The 12600-nt window shown below is 60.0% G+C and overlaps 1 protein-coding gene and 1 non-coding gene across 9 annotated transcripts in view; both read right to left on the bottom strand.

Annotated features, from left to right (window-relative positions):
- The window catches only part of ANK1 (ankyrin 1), a 135575-nt gene that overhangs the window by 4720 nt on the left and 118255 nt on the right, over positions 1-12600 (bottom strand). For 2 of the 8 annotated variants that reach the window (XM_027765469.1, XM_027765472.1), the window contains 5 exons: positions 11873-12431; positions 8433-8727; positions 3961-4044; positions 2661-2726; positions 2197-2330 (listed from right to left, as the gene is read on the bottom strand). In XM_027765469.1, coding sequence (XP_027621270.1) covers positions 2232-2330; positions 2661-2726; positions 3961-4044; positions 8433-8727; positions 11873-12431 — 1103 coding nt within the window. In that variant the 3' untranslated portion in view covers positions 2197-2231. Of the gene's footprint in view, positions 1-2196; positions 2331-2585; positions 2727-3960; positions 4045-4631; positions 5127-8432; positions 8728-11872; positions 12432-12600 lie in introns of those variants that run through there. The other 6 variants (XM_027765466.1, XM_027765470.1, XM_027765474.1 and 3 more) reach the window with 4 other exon arrangements.
- Positions 1454-1515, bottom strand: MIR486 (microRNA mir-486). Its single transcript, NR_129439.1, has one exon. It is a non-coding gene; the product is annotated as a microRNA mir-486 (primary transcript).

Below are 12600 nucleotides of genomic sequence, written 5' to 3'. Positions count from 1 at the left end.
GCTCTTCCATGCTTCTTGGGATTTGGGGCATGCATGCACATGTGCCCGGCATGATTTCCAAGCCATCAGGTCCAAGACTCAAACTGCACAGTTGGCCACATGAGACCCAGCGCCTTAATCTCTGCAGCACTTGCTGGCCCCGGGCTCCAGGATTTTCATCCGGTAGGTCCAGTGTAGGGCCCAGGATCGACACTGTACAATGTAACCTGATGCTGGGTGTTGGTGATGCAGGGGTACGGGTGGCCTAGAGCTTACTGTTTTATAAGGCCTTTTTCTTGCAGAAACTCACCGTGCACCATCCCCATTCTATGAGGAAATATAGGCATGACTGCTGTGTGTGGATGAGGAGCCAGAGGTGGAGGCGGGCCAGCTGACCGAGCCCCAAGTCACCCCACAAATGAGGCATGCCGCTGACCGAGTGCCCAAGCAAGCACCTTCCTACCGACCCCCAGCAGCGGACAGCTACCACCGTTTCTAAACCTTGCCGAAGAGCACACACATTCAGGGGCTCTCTTGCCATCATCTCCCTGGAGGAGACTGAAGCCCAGGGCATTTAAATGACCTCGTTTAAGGTCACATGACCCTGGGAGCAGAGGAACAAGGTCTTCAATCTGGACCCTCAAGCCCCAGCCTTCACTCTCCGCAGAGGACAGTCCCTTCTCGCCACTGGCAGTAGCTATGTTCTAGAAAGTCACTGTGAATGGTGACTATTATATTATGCTGTCCCAGGCCTCTGGGGTCCGGGCAGGGACCGTCCTTCCTGTCTCATGCCCAGTCCTTCATCACATCTCCCTGCCACCACCCGCTTCCCTTTGCCTTTATTGGTAAAGGGTCAGCATTGTCCTGGAACCAGACTGCTCCCATGACACTCTCGCCTGTCACCAGGTGGGGCAGGTTCCAGCCACTTTGCAGATCGTCTACAGCACGTTTTTAACATTCCCGGCCTGGCATCTGCGCTGCCTGTCCCTCCTGCTCGGAACGTCAGTAGAACCAGAGCCAGACAGAAGCTCACATTTAAAGCCACCGCCGCTACTGCCACCAGAAACACAAAGCAGGGAGAGCACTTCTCCCTTCGCGCTTGGCTTTTTTAACTTGGTTGCACCTTTGGGTGACGTCTGGCCCCGATGGCAGCTAGGCACGGTCCTACACCGGTGCCCTGCGGGGACCCCCTGGCAGTACTGGGGTTAACGCTGTGACCTGCTTAAGCTGCTGAGGAGTCAGGTCTAATTTTATCCCATAACCAGATCCTCAGGCCTCTTTTCGCCCAAGCGCTGAGATTTGCTGGAAGCCCAGAGTCAGCACTCCGGGTGCTCAGGAGGCAGCCGGCTCTGCTTTTTGCCACACAAAGGAATGCAGAAAGCCAGAGCCTGCCTGCTGCTTGGCCCGGAGCCAGGCCCTGGGTTCGAGGGCTATGATGGGCCACGGTGCTTCCCGCTGACTCCCACCCCGACGCATCCTGTACTGAGCTGCCCCGAGCTGGGCACGATGAGGGCCTCGGGGCAGCTCAGTACAGGATCCCTCAGGGAGGACGAGGATCAGAGCTGGCCGTGGGGCTCCCAGCACTGCACAGGCCCTCGGAGAGGGGACTGGGCCTCGCTCTGCACGGCACGGACCCTGCACCCAGCACACGCCGTGTCACAGAGCACAGGCCCGACTCACAATCACATACCCCACCCAGGCGCCACCTGGGTTCCTGCACTCCGGCCTACAACAGTCCTGTCCCAGGAGGGAGAGAGCGACACGTGTTAGGAGATACTGGGGAGTCTATGCCTGGGGCTGGCCAGGGCTCTAGAGGGGCTCCAGGTTCAGGGCTGGCCCAGCTCTGAGTCTCCGAGCTCTGCTGGAACACGGCAGCCTGGACAGACTCTCCGTGCTCTCCAGCCCCGGGCCCGTCCTCCCTCTGAGCCCTGCTGCCTGATAGTACACCACATGGCCTGCAGGGACCTGCGCCGCTCAGAGCACTTCTCCCAGACTGTCTGTGCATCCCGAGGCAGGCCAAGCAGGCGCTACTGACTGTTTCTTGGTAAGGAGACGAGGCGCAGACACATAGGCAGTAGGGCGGGAGTGAGTCCATGCTTTGCCTATGGCCATGGCCTTGTACCACATGGGTGGGCGCAGCAGGAGCAGGGGACGGGGTGAGCTCGTGCAGCCACTCCACAGGACCAGGCCATGCAGAAGGACAGGGAGAGTTGTTACCTCCTGCGAGGCTAGTCCGAGGAGAGAGGCCCGGCTCACTGCTTCCCCCTTTTCAGACTGGCCCGCTTCACTATCTGCGCCCCCTTCCGGCCCTCTATCAGGTCGGGCTGCAGGCCACTCCCTCTCAGCTCCACCTGGAGATAGCAGCAGAGACAGAAAGCAGGACGGATCACACAGACGGAGAACAATGGGCCAAAGACCAAAAGGGGCATCTGGAGGCAGCAGAAAGACTGCCCGCCAGGGGCCAGGGCAGAAGGAAGACTGCGGCTGCAGAGTGAGTGGACGAGAGGGCGGGCACAGACAGCCCCGGTGGGGCGAGCAGAGCAGAATGGGCAGGGGAGGCGCTGGGCCGCTCCGAAAGCCTCCAGGAGCCCGCACCACCTCGGTACCTTGGCGTGTCTCATAAAGTGATCAATATCAACTTCTAGCTCACTGGATTCCTCCAGGGGCCCCTGGACAATCACCTCCTCGTGCTCCTGAGTGTCACCGGCACCAGACGAGTCTATCTGCCGGACCACTTTGCGAATGATCTGGAAAAGAGAGATGGGGGAAGGGCCAGTCTCAGCATCGATGGAGAACTTGCGAAGTCCTCGGGCGAGAGACGGAGAGGGAGAGAGCCTTCGTCCTAAGGGGCCCTTTCTTGAGAAGTCGAGAAAAGGGGCTGAACTCTCAACCCCTCACTTGGAGGAAAACCATACAGTGGACGATCTCAGGGGAGCTCGAGTCTGTGGGGGGCCTCGGCAGGTCTTATTTAATGATCAAGTTGACTGCACGCTGCCTCCATGTGGAAGCCAGGCGTTTCATTCTGCCTCTTGGTAATGATGCCCGTCTGGCTGTCTTCCCCGTTCTGTCAGCGCCCGAGAGCAGGGGGCGCTATTTCTTTTTCATCTATAGTAATTCAGTTCAGTCCACCCATTCTCCTGTCTAGTCATCCAAATATTCAAACAGCTGCTCCCTCTGCACCTGCCATGTGCTCGGGGTGGAGCTGGAACATGAAGACACAGCCCGTGCCACAGCAGCCTGCTGGGCGGGAGGAAAGCCGGACACGGCTCCTGGCCTGTGGAAGGAGGTGTGGGACCCCCCCCGCTGCCCCTGCCCCTTCCGCCCCAGCTCCCACAGTGCCCGACACACGACAGCCACTACCACAACTGCCGACTCGATCTACCACCCTGGACTTCTCATCTGAAGAGGCCCCTGGGAGGCCAGAGGGGAACCCAGCGTCCTCTCAGGGCTAGGTCAGTGGGGCTTGGCTGGGAACGTCTCACGGGGACTGGTCCTTTTGGATGGAGTAGCAGGAGCTAGTCTGGTTAAGGTGGGCTATGAGGAACGCCCTGTCTGGATGCAGAAGACCGAAACGCCCCACTCCTGAACCACAGCCACAGAACAGGAAGGTGGCCAGGCACAGCCGGGCCTGCCCCCGTGTGAGCTCTGAGCTGACCACTCTCACACCTTTCAGTCCCTAGCACAGTGGTCCCTAACCTCTTGGGCACCAGGGATCAGTTTTGTGGGAGACAATTCTTCCATGGAGCGGGGTGGGAGGATGGTTTCTGTGGGCCACAGCCTAGACCTTCCCGTGCATGGCTCACAGCAGGGTTTGCACTCCCCTGAGAACCGAAGGCCATGCTGACGACAGGAGGCAGAGCTCAGGCAGCCATGCAAGCGGGAGCGGCTGTAACTGCAGCTCTCGCCCTCCGCTCGCCTCCTGCTGTATGGCCGGACTGTGGCCTGGGGGCGAGGACCCTCCGGAGGACACGCGGCACCCACCTTCTTAGTGACAATGTTGCCCTGCTCATCCGTGAATTGTTCCTCTGTCACCTGCTCCCCTGGAATATTCTGAAGCTCATCCCCCTGGAATTAGAGAAGGGAAAAAACACAAGATCGGCAACTGGAAGCTGGGAACCCGAGTGGAGGACCGGGAGACCCAAAAACCGCCCAGTCAATGCCACGGCAGGAAATGGAGTTGGCGCGTGGGGCAGCTGAGCCGACATCCCGGGGTGGGCCCGTGGGCCCTGAGGCCCGATGCAGGATGGCTTAGAGCATGACTGTGGCCCTGGAGCAGGCAGGACAGGGACGGTCAGGGTGACAGAGGAGGCCTGAGAGGACGCGAGGCACCTGTTAGACGCACAGCACTTGACAGCTTAGAGCCCCTACAGGGACGTCACTGCGCCGTGACGCCCAGTCCCAAAGCTGGGAGGCGGTGGAGATGGGGTGAGAGCTAAGGGATCTAGTCCAGAGCTGAGGGGCCTCAGCTGTCACCGTGCTGGGGCTGCGGAGGGTCCACATGGAACACCTGCCGCAGTGCAGGACCCGGCCCCGAGGCCTTCCCGCTTCCAACAGGTCTCCTGGCTCAGAGTCTGGCACTTCCCCAGCTCCTTCCAACAGCAGTGCCCCTTCAGCCCTGGCTCAGCCCCATGGCGCCGGCAGCTGGCGGTTACCTTCCAGAAGACCCGACGCCGGACCACCCTGGTGGAGATGGTCTCCTCGTCATCGCCGAGGCCCTCGCTCTCCCCCAGCTCCTTGTCCAGCTCCTGGTGGACGTGCTTCAGCACAAAGCACAGGGAGCCCCTGACGATGTGCATCACGTTCTGGCAGCTGACCAGGAAGAAGCCCAGGAGCACCAGGGTGACCAGGAGCTGGGTGACGAAGGTCCACATCCTCCCCTCCTGCTCACCAGCCTGGCTCTCGGGGAGCCGTGGAGCCAGGAGCCCAGCTGCTGCAGGGCTGACCGCTCATTCTCCTCTCGGGCTCCTGAGCTTGCCAGGGGCCCCCTCCATCTCTCCCTTTTCTCTTCCCCCCTCTATGATTTGGTGTCTCAGTCTCTCACGCCTTCTCTCTCTCGAGTGGCCCCTCACCTAGACCAGCCCGGCCAGAGTGTCCCTTCTGCTGGGCAGCCCAGGCTCTGCCCTCAGGCCCAGTGACGTCAGCCTCGATAATTTTAGCTCCAGACCAGCTGCCGGAGCTGTCCAACTGGGTAGAGGGAAGGCGGCAGGTGCCCTGTGCAGACACTGAAGTCACGTGTCAGGGTCGCTGTGTGAGCGTGGCCTAGGACCTCCCCGCCCAGCTCTGCCGGCCCACTTGGGCGGAGGAGGGGGCTCACCCTCTCTTCCCTGCCTGCCTGCCGACCCATGGGAGCCGGGGCAGTCCGGCTTGGGGAAACTTCCTCCTTCAGGGTCTCCTGAAGTGAGGCATTCTGAGAATGCAGCTGTGTCCGGCTGGGCTGCCACTGCAGTGTAGGAGGCTGTGTGCCCACACTGCCGGACGGGACCAGCTACGGCCCTGGGCACCTGAGGGCTTATTCCAGAAAGCCCCATGGGTGAGCGGATGGCGTGGGCCAGACCCGGGAGCACAGCACGGGCCCAGTACCCTGGTGGGCTGCCTGGAAGCTGGAGTGTGATCCCGCCAGCCCTCAGGGCCCTGGCTTTTTCCTTTATGGGGCACAGCCACCCTGAACCTAAGCATGTCACCGGTGTGTCTATTTAAGGCTCTTCCCCAGGAGGCTGTCAACGCCCACAAGCAGGAAGCACACGTATTAAACTGGCTTCCCCAGGGCTGATTCACAAACGCGGCTACGGCGGCTGTGGCTGGAAGGGTGTCACCCTCTGGATCGGGCTGTCCCTCTGAGCAGCGGCCCAGCATGGCACCCGTGACCCAGCTGGAGCTTGCTAACCGTGGGCCTGGGCTCCTTATCCATAAAACAGACTTTGCCCTGGGCTGCCACAGCAGCACGGCATGGCATTCTGAAGCCTCTCCGTGCACCCCAGGTACACGCCTGCTGGTGATTCGGGCTGGCCAAGGCGGGGCGTGAGTCGTGGCATGAGGACCTGCTGGAGATGCTTCTCTCCCTGGCGCCTTCTCTCATGGGAGAAATAAGTAAGCTTAAAGAAAGGTACTCGCCCGCCCTGTTCCCAAGGCACTCTCAGGGCCGCACAGTTTACAAGAACTCACTGCACACTCAGCAGTACACACCTACTGTGGATCCGGGGCAGTGTACTGACACGCTAACTCGCTGAAGCCTACTGCGATCCTCCCGGGCAGGTTTGAGAATTTTACCATTTATACAAAGGAAACCGAGTTGCCATGACGTAAGTAACTTGCTTAGGTGAGAGAGCGGTAAGGAGTCGGCTTTCAGACTCCCACCACCCCACCATATACCTCGCACCAACAGGAAAGCACCCAGGGAAACAAAGCCCCACTGTGTAAGCAAAGGAGCGGTCCAGGAAGGTGTCTGGCCCTGGCCCAGTCAAGCATGACATCACTGACTTTGGAGAGCCAATGAGAATACTGGTGAGTGGGCGCTCTGCAAACATTGCCTGCACTGGCCTCTCACACCCTGGGGTCCTGGCAGAAGACTGACAGCCCGTCCAGCCACTCCTAGGCCAGGGAGACGGCTGGCTTTCAAGGCTGGGCGTGGCAGCCAGATCAGCAGACTGGGAGCCCAGAGATATGGACTCGCCTGGCCTTGCCATGGGCCCACGTGTGGCCCTGGAGAAAGCCCTTGGCCTCACTGAGCTCCAGTTTCCTCATTTGTGACAGTGGGAGTGGGTAGCAGAAGCCGGAAGCTGCTCGGAGAGTCCCTTGGCTGTCAGCTCTCAGCTGTCCTATTTTGCTCTCCCCAAGGGCAGCTGCAGAGAGCAGTGGAAAGGGACGCTCCTGGCCCCTCCTCTTTTCCCGGGGACTCTGCAGAACGGAGCCAGTTCAGACCACCTGTGCTATGGACCGAGTGCGTTCCTGGGAGTAGCAGGCGCGGGCGCCAAGGAGCAGCCCCGGGGGAAGACTGCCGGAGGGCTGAGGTTACAAGTGGGCACGGCCGCCTGCCCCGCTGAGCGCACGTACTTGGCAGGGACGCAGTCTAAATAAAGCCCTGTCTAACTCCTAGTGGAGTGTCACAGCAGTCAGGACCCGGAGTCCTCAAAAGTGCTTTGCTAAGGGTCAGGGAGGGGAGAAGGAAAGGAATGAGAAGGAGGAGAGCGAAGCAGTTTCTGAATGAGGAAACAGTTCGAGAGAAATGAGTGAAAACCCAGACCCCTAGGGCACAGCGTCCGTGTGCATGTTACACATGCCCAGGCACAGGGCAGGGACACAGATTTAAGAACACAGGTCACAAAAACACACTGATCATGTCTGGGATTTGCTTCGCACCAGTATGCAGGGGAGAGAGTCGGCGTATGGATGAAGCGAGACTGGGCACAGGCGGGCACCTGGGGCCTGGCTCAGAGTCCAACACGAGAAAGAAGAGCAAACCCCGAGCAGGACGGGAGGTGGGGGAAAGACGGAGGGGGCCGGGAGCAGGAAGAGCCAGGGGCGTCGGGAGGGGAGAGGAGAGACCTCCCGGCCCCATCCCCTCCCCTCCACTGGTGATGCCCACGCCGAGGCCGCGTGAGCTCTGGCGGTACTCAAGGCACTTCCCTGCTTGCCAGCGAGGACGCAGGTGCTGAGGAGCGTGTGGCAGGTGTGATCACAGACCAGGGGCAGCCCGAAGCCCAGTTTGCTCAGTTCTAAGCCCTTTATAAAATGTGACGAAGCAAGCAAGCAAGCAAGCACAAGCTGTGGCCCTAGAGCCAGCCAGACCAGACAAAAAGCCCCCTTCTGGGGGACCAGCAGGTGGCGTGGTGGTTAAGGCTCTGGATACTCCTACATGGCTGACCGTGGTTCAAGTCCCGGACCTGGTGGCTTGCTTTCTCACTTTCTTTCTCTCTCTTTCTGGTCAAATTAAAATAAATGAATGAATAAATAAAATGAAATAAAATTATAAAAAAAAAATGCCCCCTTCTGAAACACCACTCAGATCAGCCCTGCCCAGCAAGGGTGGAGCGTAGCCTCTGTTCTGAGAGCCTCTCTTCTGTAGGGAGGTCAGGGGGCAGGAAGGCCGTGACCCTGCAGCCTGCTAACTGCTGGGGAACGCAAAGTCACCTCTGCTGTTTCTATATGGCCAGAGGGCACATGAAAGAGAGAGAGAAATCCCCCCCATGGGGCACGATCACAGCATAAGCCTTCTCCACCTCCCTATCTGTCAGGATAGAGAGACGCACACCTCGCGCCTGGCACGGCTTCAAGCTGCAGGCTGGAACTCGAACTGCGGTCGGCCATGTGGGACCCAGCTCCCCCTGTACAGGGCTGAGCACGGCACTCCAGGCCAGCCCTCATGGTCGTTAAGGAAAGGAAGCGAGGGCTTGAGGGTCCCCAGCACCTCCTCAAGCTGAAGCGCAGCTGCGGGCAGCTCGGCGGACGGCTCTCACCTGCACCACCCTGGACAAGGTACCGTCGGCCTCCTGCAGCTGCTCTCTGTGGCTGTGTCTTCTGTGGTCCCTGGCAGCCTGAGGGACCTCGGCCACGGGCTGCTCCATCCGCAGGTGCTCGCTTGCAGACACTAGGACCTTCTCGAACTCCCGAGACCCACTGGGCTCCAGCCCCTTGATGATGGTGATGGCTCTCTGGGCAGAGTGCGGGCCTCGGGTGGCCTCCTGCCAGGAACCTTGTGCAGCGTCTTGTAGGTATGACACAATGGAGCCATCCGCGTCCCAGTCATGCAGTCTGGGGCCAGGAGAGGGGACAGCCGTGGACATAGAAAGGACAGCTGGTCACTGTCTGTCTTGGCTCTCTCCAGGCTCCTGGCTCCCCCTGGACATCCTGTGAGCCCCCCAGCCCGGACTGGCAGAACCTGAGCGAACACCAGCTGACTGCCTGGTCCAGGGGGCAGGCCTGGCTGTCACCTAGTGCAGTTGCTGGGGACCCCACACCTAGGACTGCACAGCACACCTCCCCTCTGCCCTCCAGGCTGCTCACACTCAGCAGCCCTCGTCTGACTCTCCCCTGCTCGGACACACTCGTTCGTAGCTCACAGAACAGGGCGTTAGCCTGTTTCTCGCCCTCCTTGGGTTGCTCCTTCTCAGTGACCTGTCAGCTCTTCCCCACCCCGACTCCCAGACACCGGAACATCCCAGGGCTCAGGAGCATGCACCTCCCACGTGGGTGCATTCACTCCCTGCTGTACCCCAGCTCTACGCTGACACCTATGCAGCTGTCCCCAGCTTAGAGCTTTTTGTTTTTGCCTTCAGATTTTTTTGTTATAGGGCACATGTGCTCCCTGGAGACAGAGAGAGAGAGAGATGGAGAGAGGGCAAGTGAGAAATCACCCCTCAGGGGGATGATCACGCAGCATTCCCTTCTCCATTTTCCTCTTGGGATTTTGGGCAAGTTCACGCATGTACCCAGGGTATCGTTCAAGTTTCTGGGTCTGGGACTCGAACTGTGGAGTTGGCCATGTGGGATCCAGTGCCTTAATGACCACGACACCTGCTGCCCTCAGATCTCAAGCTGCAGACACGCAGTCCCATGGCCTCCTCCACATCTCTCCTTGGGTCTTTCCTAAGCGCCTTGAGGACAGCATGGCCAGATTCCCACGGCTGGCCTTCCCAGACTTCCCCAAAATGGTCTTCCCACGGCAGGGAACAGCTTGATCGTCTCTGCAGCTGTCGGGCCAAGGGTACTCTCCTCTCCTCTCATTTTGAGCAGAAAAATCATATTTTTAAAATTTTGCTAGAGGACATGTACACTTGCCAGAGAGACACAGAGAGAGGCACAGAGAGACAGAGACAGAGGGAGAAGCACGGCCATGGGGCATGGTCACACTGCAATCCCTCCTCCTCCATCCCTCCTTCCTCTTGAGAGTTTGGGCATGCACACACAACCACTTGTTTCTCAAGCCACTGGGTCCAGGACTTGAACTACATAGCTGGCCACGTTGGATCCAGCTGTCTTAACCACAATGCCATAGCGCTGGCCCCTGCAAATCCTTTTAATTTGACTGTCAAAGTACTTCCCGAATCCAAGCCCTTCTCATCACTCCCGCCACCATCTGGGTCCACAGCAGCATCAGCTCCTGCCTCCTGCCTCACCTCCCCGCTCCATCCTGGCCACGTCACATCACTCCCCTGCTCTAGGCCTCAGCTCTAGTCCCCATCCTGTCCAGATGTGACAGTCCTTCTCGGACCTCCCAGGCCTCACCCCCTTGTTCACTGTGCTCCTGCACAAACCACCTTCCCCGTGCTGCTGGGTCCACTCGGCACACCCCCCGCCTGGCTCTGCACGCTGGGCCTTCTGCTGACAGCACCCCTCGGGTTTCACATCCACTCCCTCAAGTCCTCAGGCCTTTACGTACACGTCCCCCTCGGGCCTTCCCTGGCTGCCCTGTGAATTCACCCACCCACTCCCTCCACATGGGTGCCCACCCTACCCTGCCCTGCTTTATTTTTCTGTCGAATATTTCTATCTTAATTACTTCTCATTTTATCGACTTTCTCTTGCTCTCGCCAGCCTCTCCATGAGAACAGAAGCTTCTCGCAGGTGGAGCCTGTAGTCTGGCTTGTTCTAGGCTGTACCCCTGCCCTGGGCCCTTTCTGTAGGTGCTCCAGAAAGTTGCTGAGTGGATGAAGTCCATCTGAGGGCTGGCCTAAGTCAGCCAGAGGAGCCCAACGAGGTTCTGGACTTGGCCTCCGGATCCCCGTGGGTGACCCTCTGTGATGGGGCACGTGGCTAGCACGTGGAGGGAGACGCCTTGGCTGCAGGAGTGCCAGGGCCTCACTGTTCCCACTCAGCTCAGTCAGTACGGGTCTCTCCTCTAACCAAAGGCTCCACACAGGGGACAGACGGGTCCTGGGCTGTCTCATCTTCTAGCCTTCCTTTTCCCTCCTCCTACGGTTTCTGGGATACTCCATAGGAACCCCAAGAACAGCTGATCCAGCCTGGCCTCTGAGTGGGCCTGGGGAGCAGAGTGGGTGGGAAGAGGACACAAAGACAGTGCTTCTGTGGCCTGGACAGCCCTGAGCTCCCGGGGGACCCCGGCCCTATGGGAGGACACGGCCTCTCCCCTGCTTGAGGGAAATCCCGGAAAGCGAAACACCACAGAGGACAGGCCTCTGCCCCCATCTCCTGAGCCAGCCTGGGTTTGGGGTTTGTCTCTTCTCTCTGCGGCTATGGGGAGCCCCCCACCCCGTGCACTGAGCATGGTGTTGGGGTGCGGGGGGTAAGGAGGGTGTCCATGGCACCAGGGCCGGAGCATGAAGGTCAGTCAGCCCTGCCCCAGCGCTGTCTGCAGAGGGGCACGAAGCCCTTGTGCCTGAGCTGCTGACGCCCTGCCTCCCTGTGGGCACACACACCTCGCGAGACAGGAAGCCTGGGGGAAGACCTGCCAGCACCTACCAGCTGGATACTCTGTCCTGCCCCAGATAACGCACTTTTAAAGAGGACAGCAAAAGGGCACCATTATCAGGCCTGTCACATGCAGACCACGGGACACATGCAAGAACGTCCCCAAGTCCCGGTGCTTCCAGGGTTCTAACTCGGTCTTCACTGCCTCAGTGGTGGAGGCGTGCGGCACGCCGGCTCAGAGCCACGGTTTCCCCACACCTCATGAACCATCTGGTCCCAACAACCTGCGGTGGCTCTTTTGCCGGCCACACCTGGGGATGTCTCAGGAAGGATCTGGCCTTGGCAGATCACGGCTCCACTTGGGGCAGCTCTGGAGGCAAGCTGGTGACAGGCTGGATTATCAGCTCCAGGGCAGGTGGGGCACCGGGGAGGCAGCGCCCCAGTGATTCCCTCTGCACTCACCACCAGGCACAGTTCACCCAGAAGCCCAGGCGGACAGAGGGGTCCTGACACCACCGCCCTGCCTTACCTGTCCTGCGTACTCTCCAGCACCCGGCTCACGGTGGGGGAGTCTGAGATTCGGGCTTGCACCCTCTGCTGGCCTGAAACAAGAGACACTTCATTCTCTGAGTCCTGCCCTGCACCTGTCGAGTCATCCTGCCTTTTATAACCTGGCAGCTTCTCTTCTGACCTCTGACCTTCCTCTTGGTCAAGCAAATCGATAAGGCCATTTGTGGCATCTGAATCCACTGTGTCGTCCTCCACAAGGTCCAGAGAGCCCAGCTCGGGGCCCCGCGCTTCCTCGGAGAGCGCCCCCTCCAACTTCCACTCGTGGCCGGTGGCGTCAGAGTCCTCGGCCTTGCTGCACTCCAGAGAGGAGTCCTCAGCAGTGACCAGGGAGGGCGTGAGGCCGGCGGACCACACCTGCATGTCAGACATCTCCAGCATGACGTCATGCTCCGTGGCCGCCAGGGGGATGGCGTCTATGACGGCCACCTCGCTCCAGTACTGGTCTGCACGCAGCGGAGAGGGAAGCGCGTAGTGCAAGGAGGCGGGGGACAGCAGCTCGTCCTGCAGCGAGGAGTAACCTGGACGGGCAGAGAGAGGGCGACATGCTCCAGAAGCGATTTTCATCCCGCGTCCCGTGCAGGTCCACGCCCACGCACGCACAGCACGGCCACGGAGAGCATGCGCATTCGGGGCGGGGCCGTCCAAGCTCGGGGCGCGCCCTGGCCTTGTGGCTGCTGCCCGGAGGGG

This window comes from Tupaia chinensis, unplaced genomic scaffold (assembly GCF_000334495.1).
Source record: "Tupaia chinensis unplaced genomic scaffold, TupChi_1.0 Scaffold000061_1, whole genome shotgun sequence".
Lineage (NCBI taxonomy): Eukaryota > Metazoa > Chordata > Mammalia > Scandentia > Tupaiidae > Tupaia > Tupaia belangeri.
This window is presented reverse-complemented; position numbering and strand designations above follow the sequence as displayed.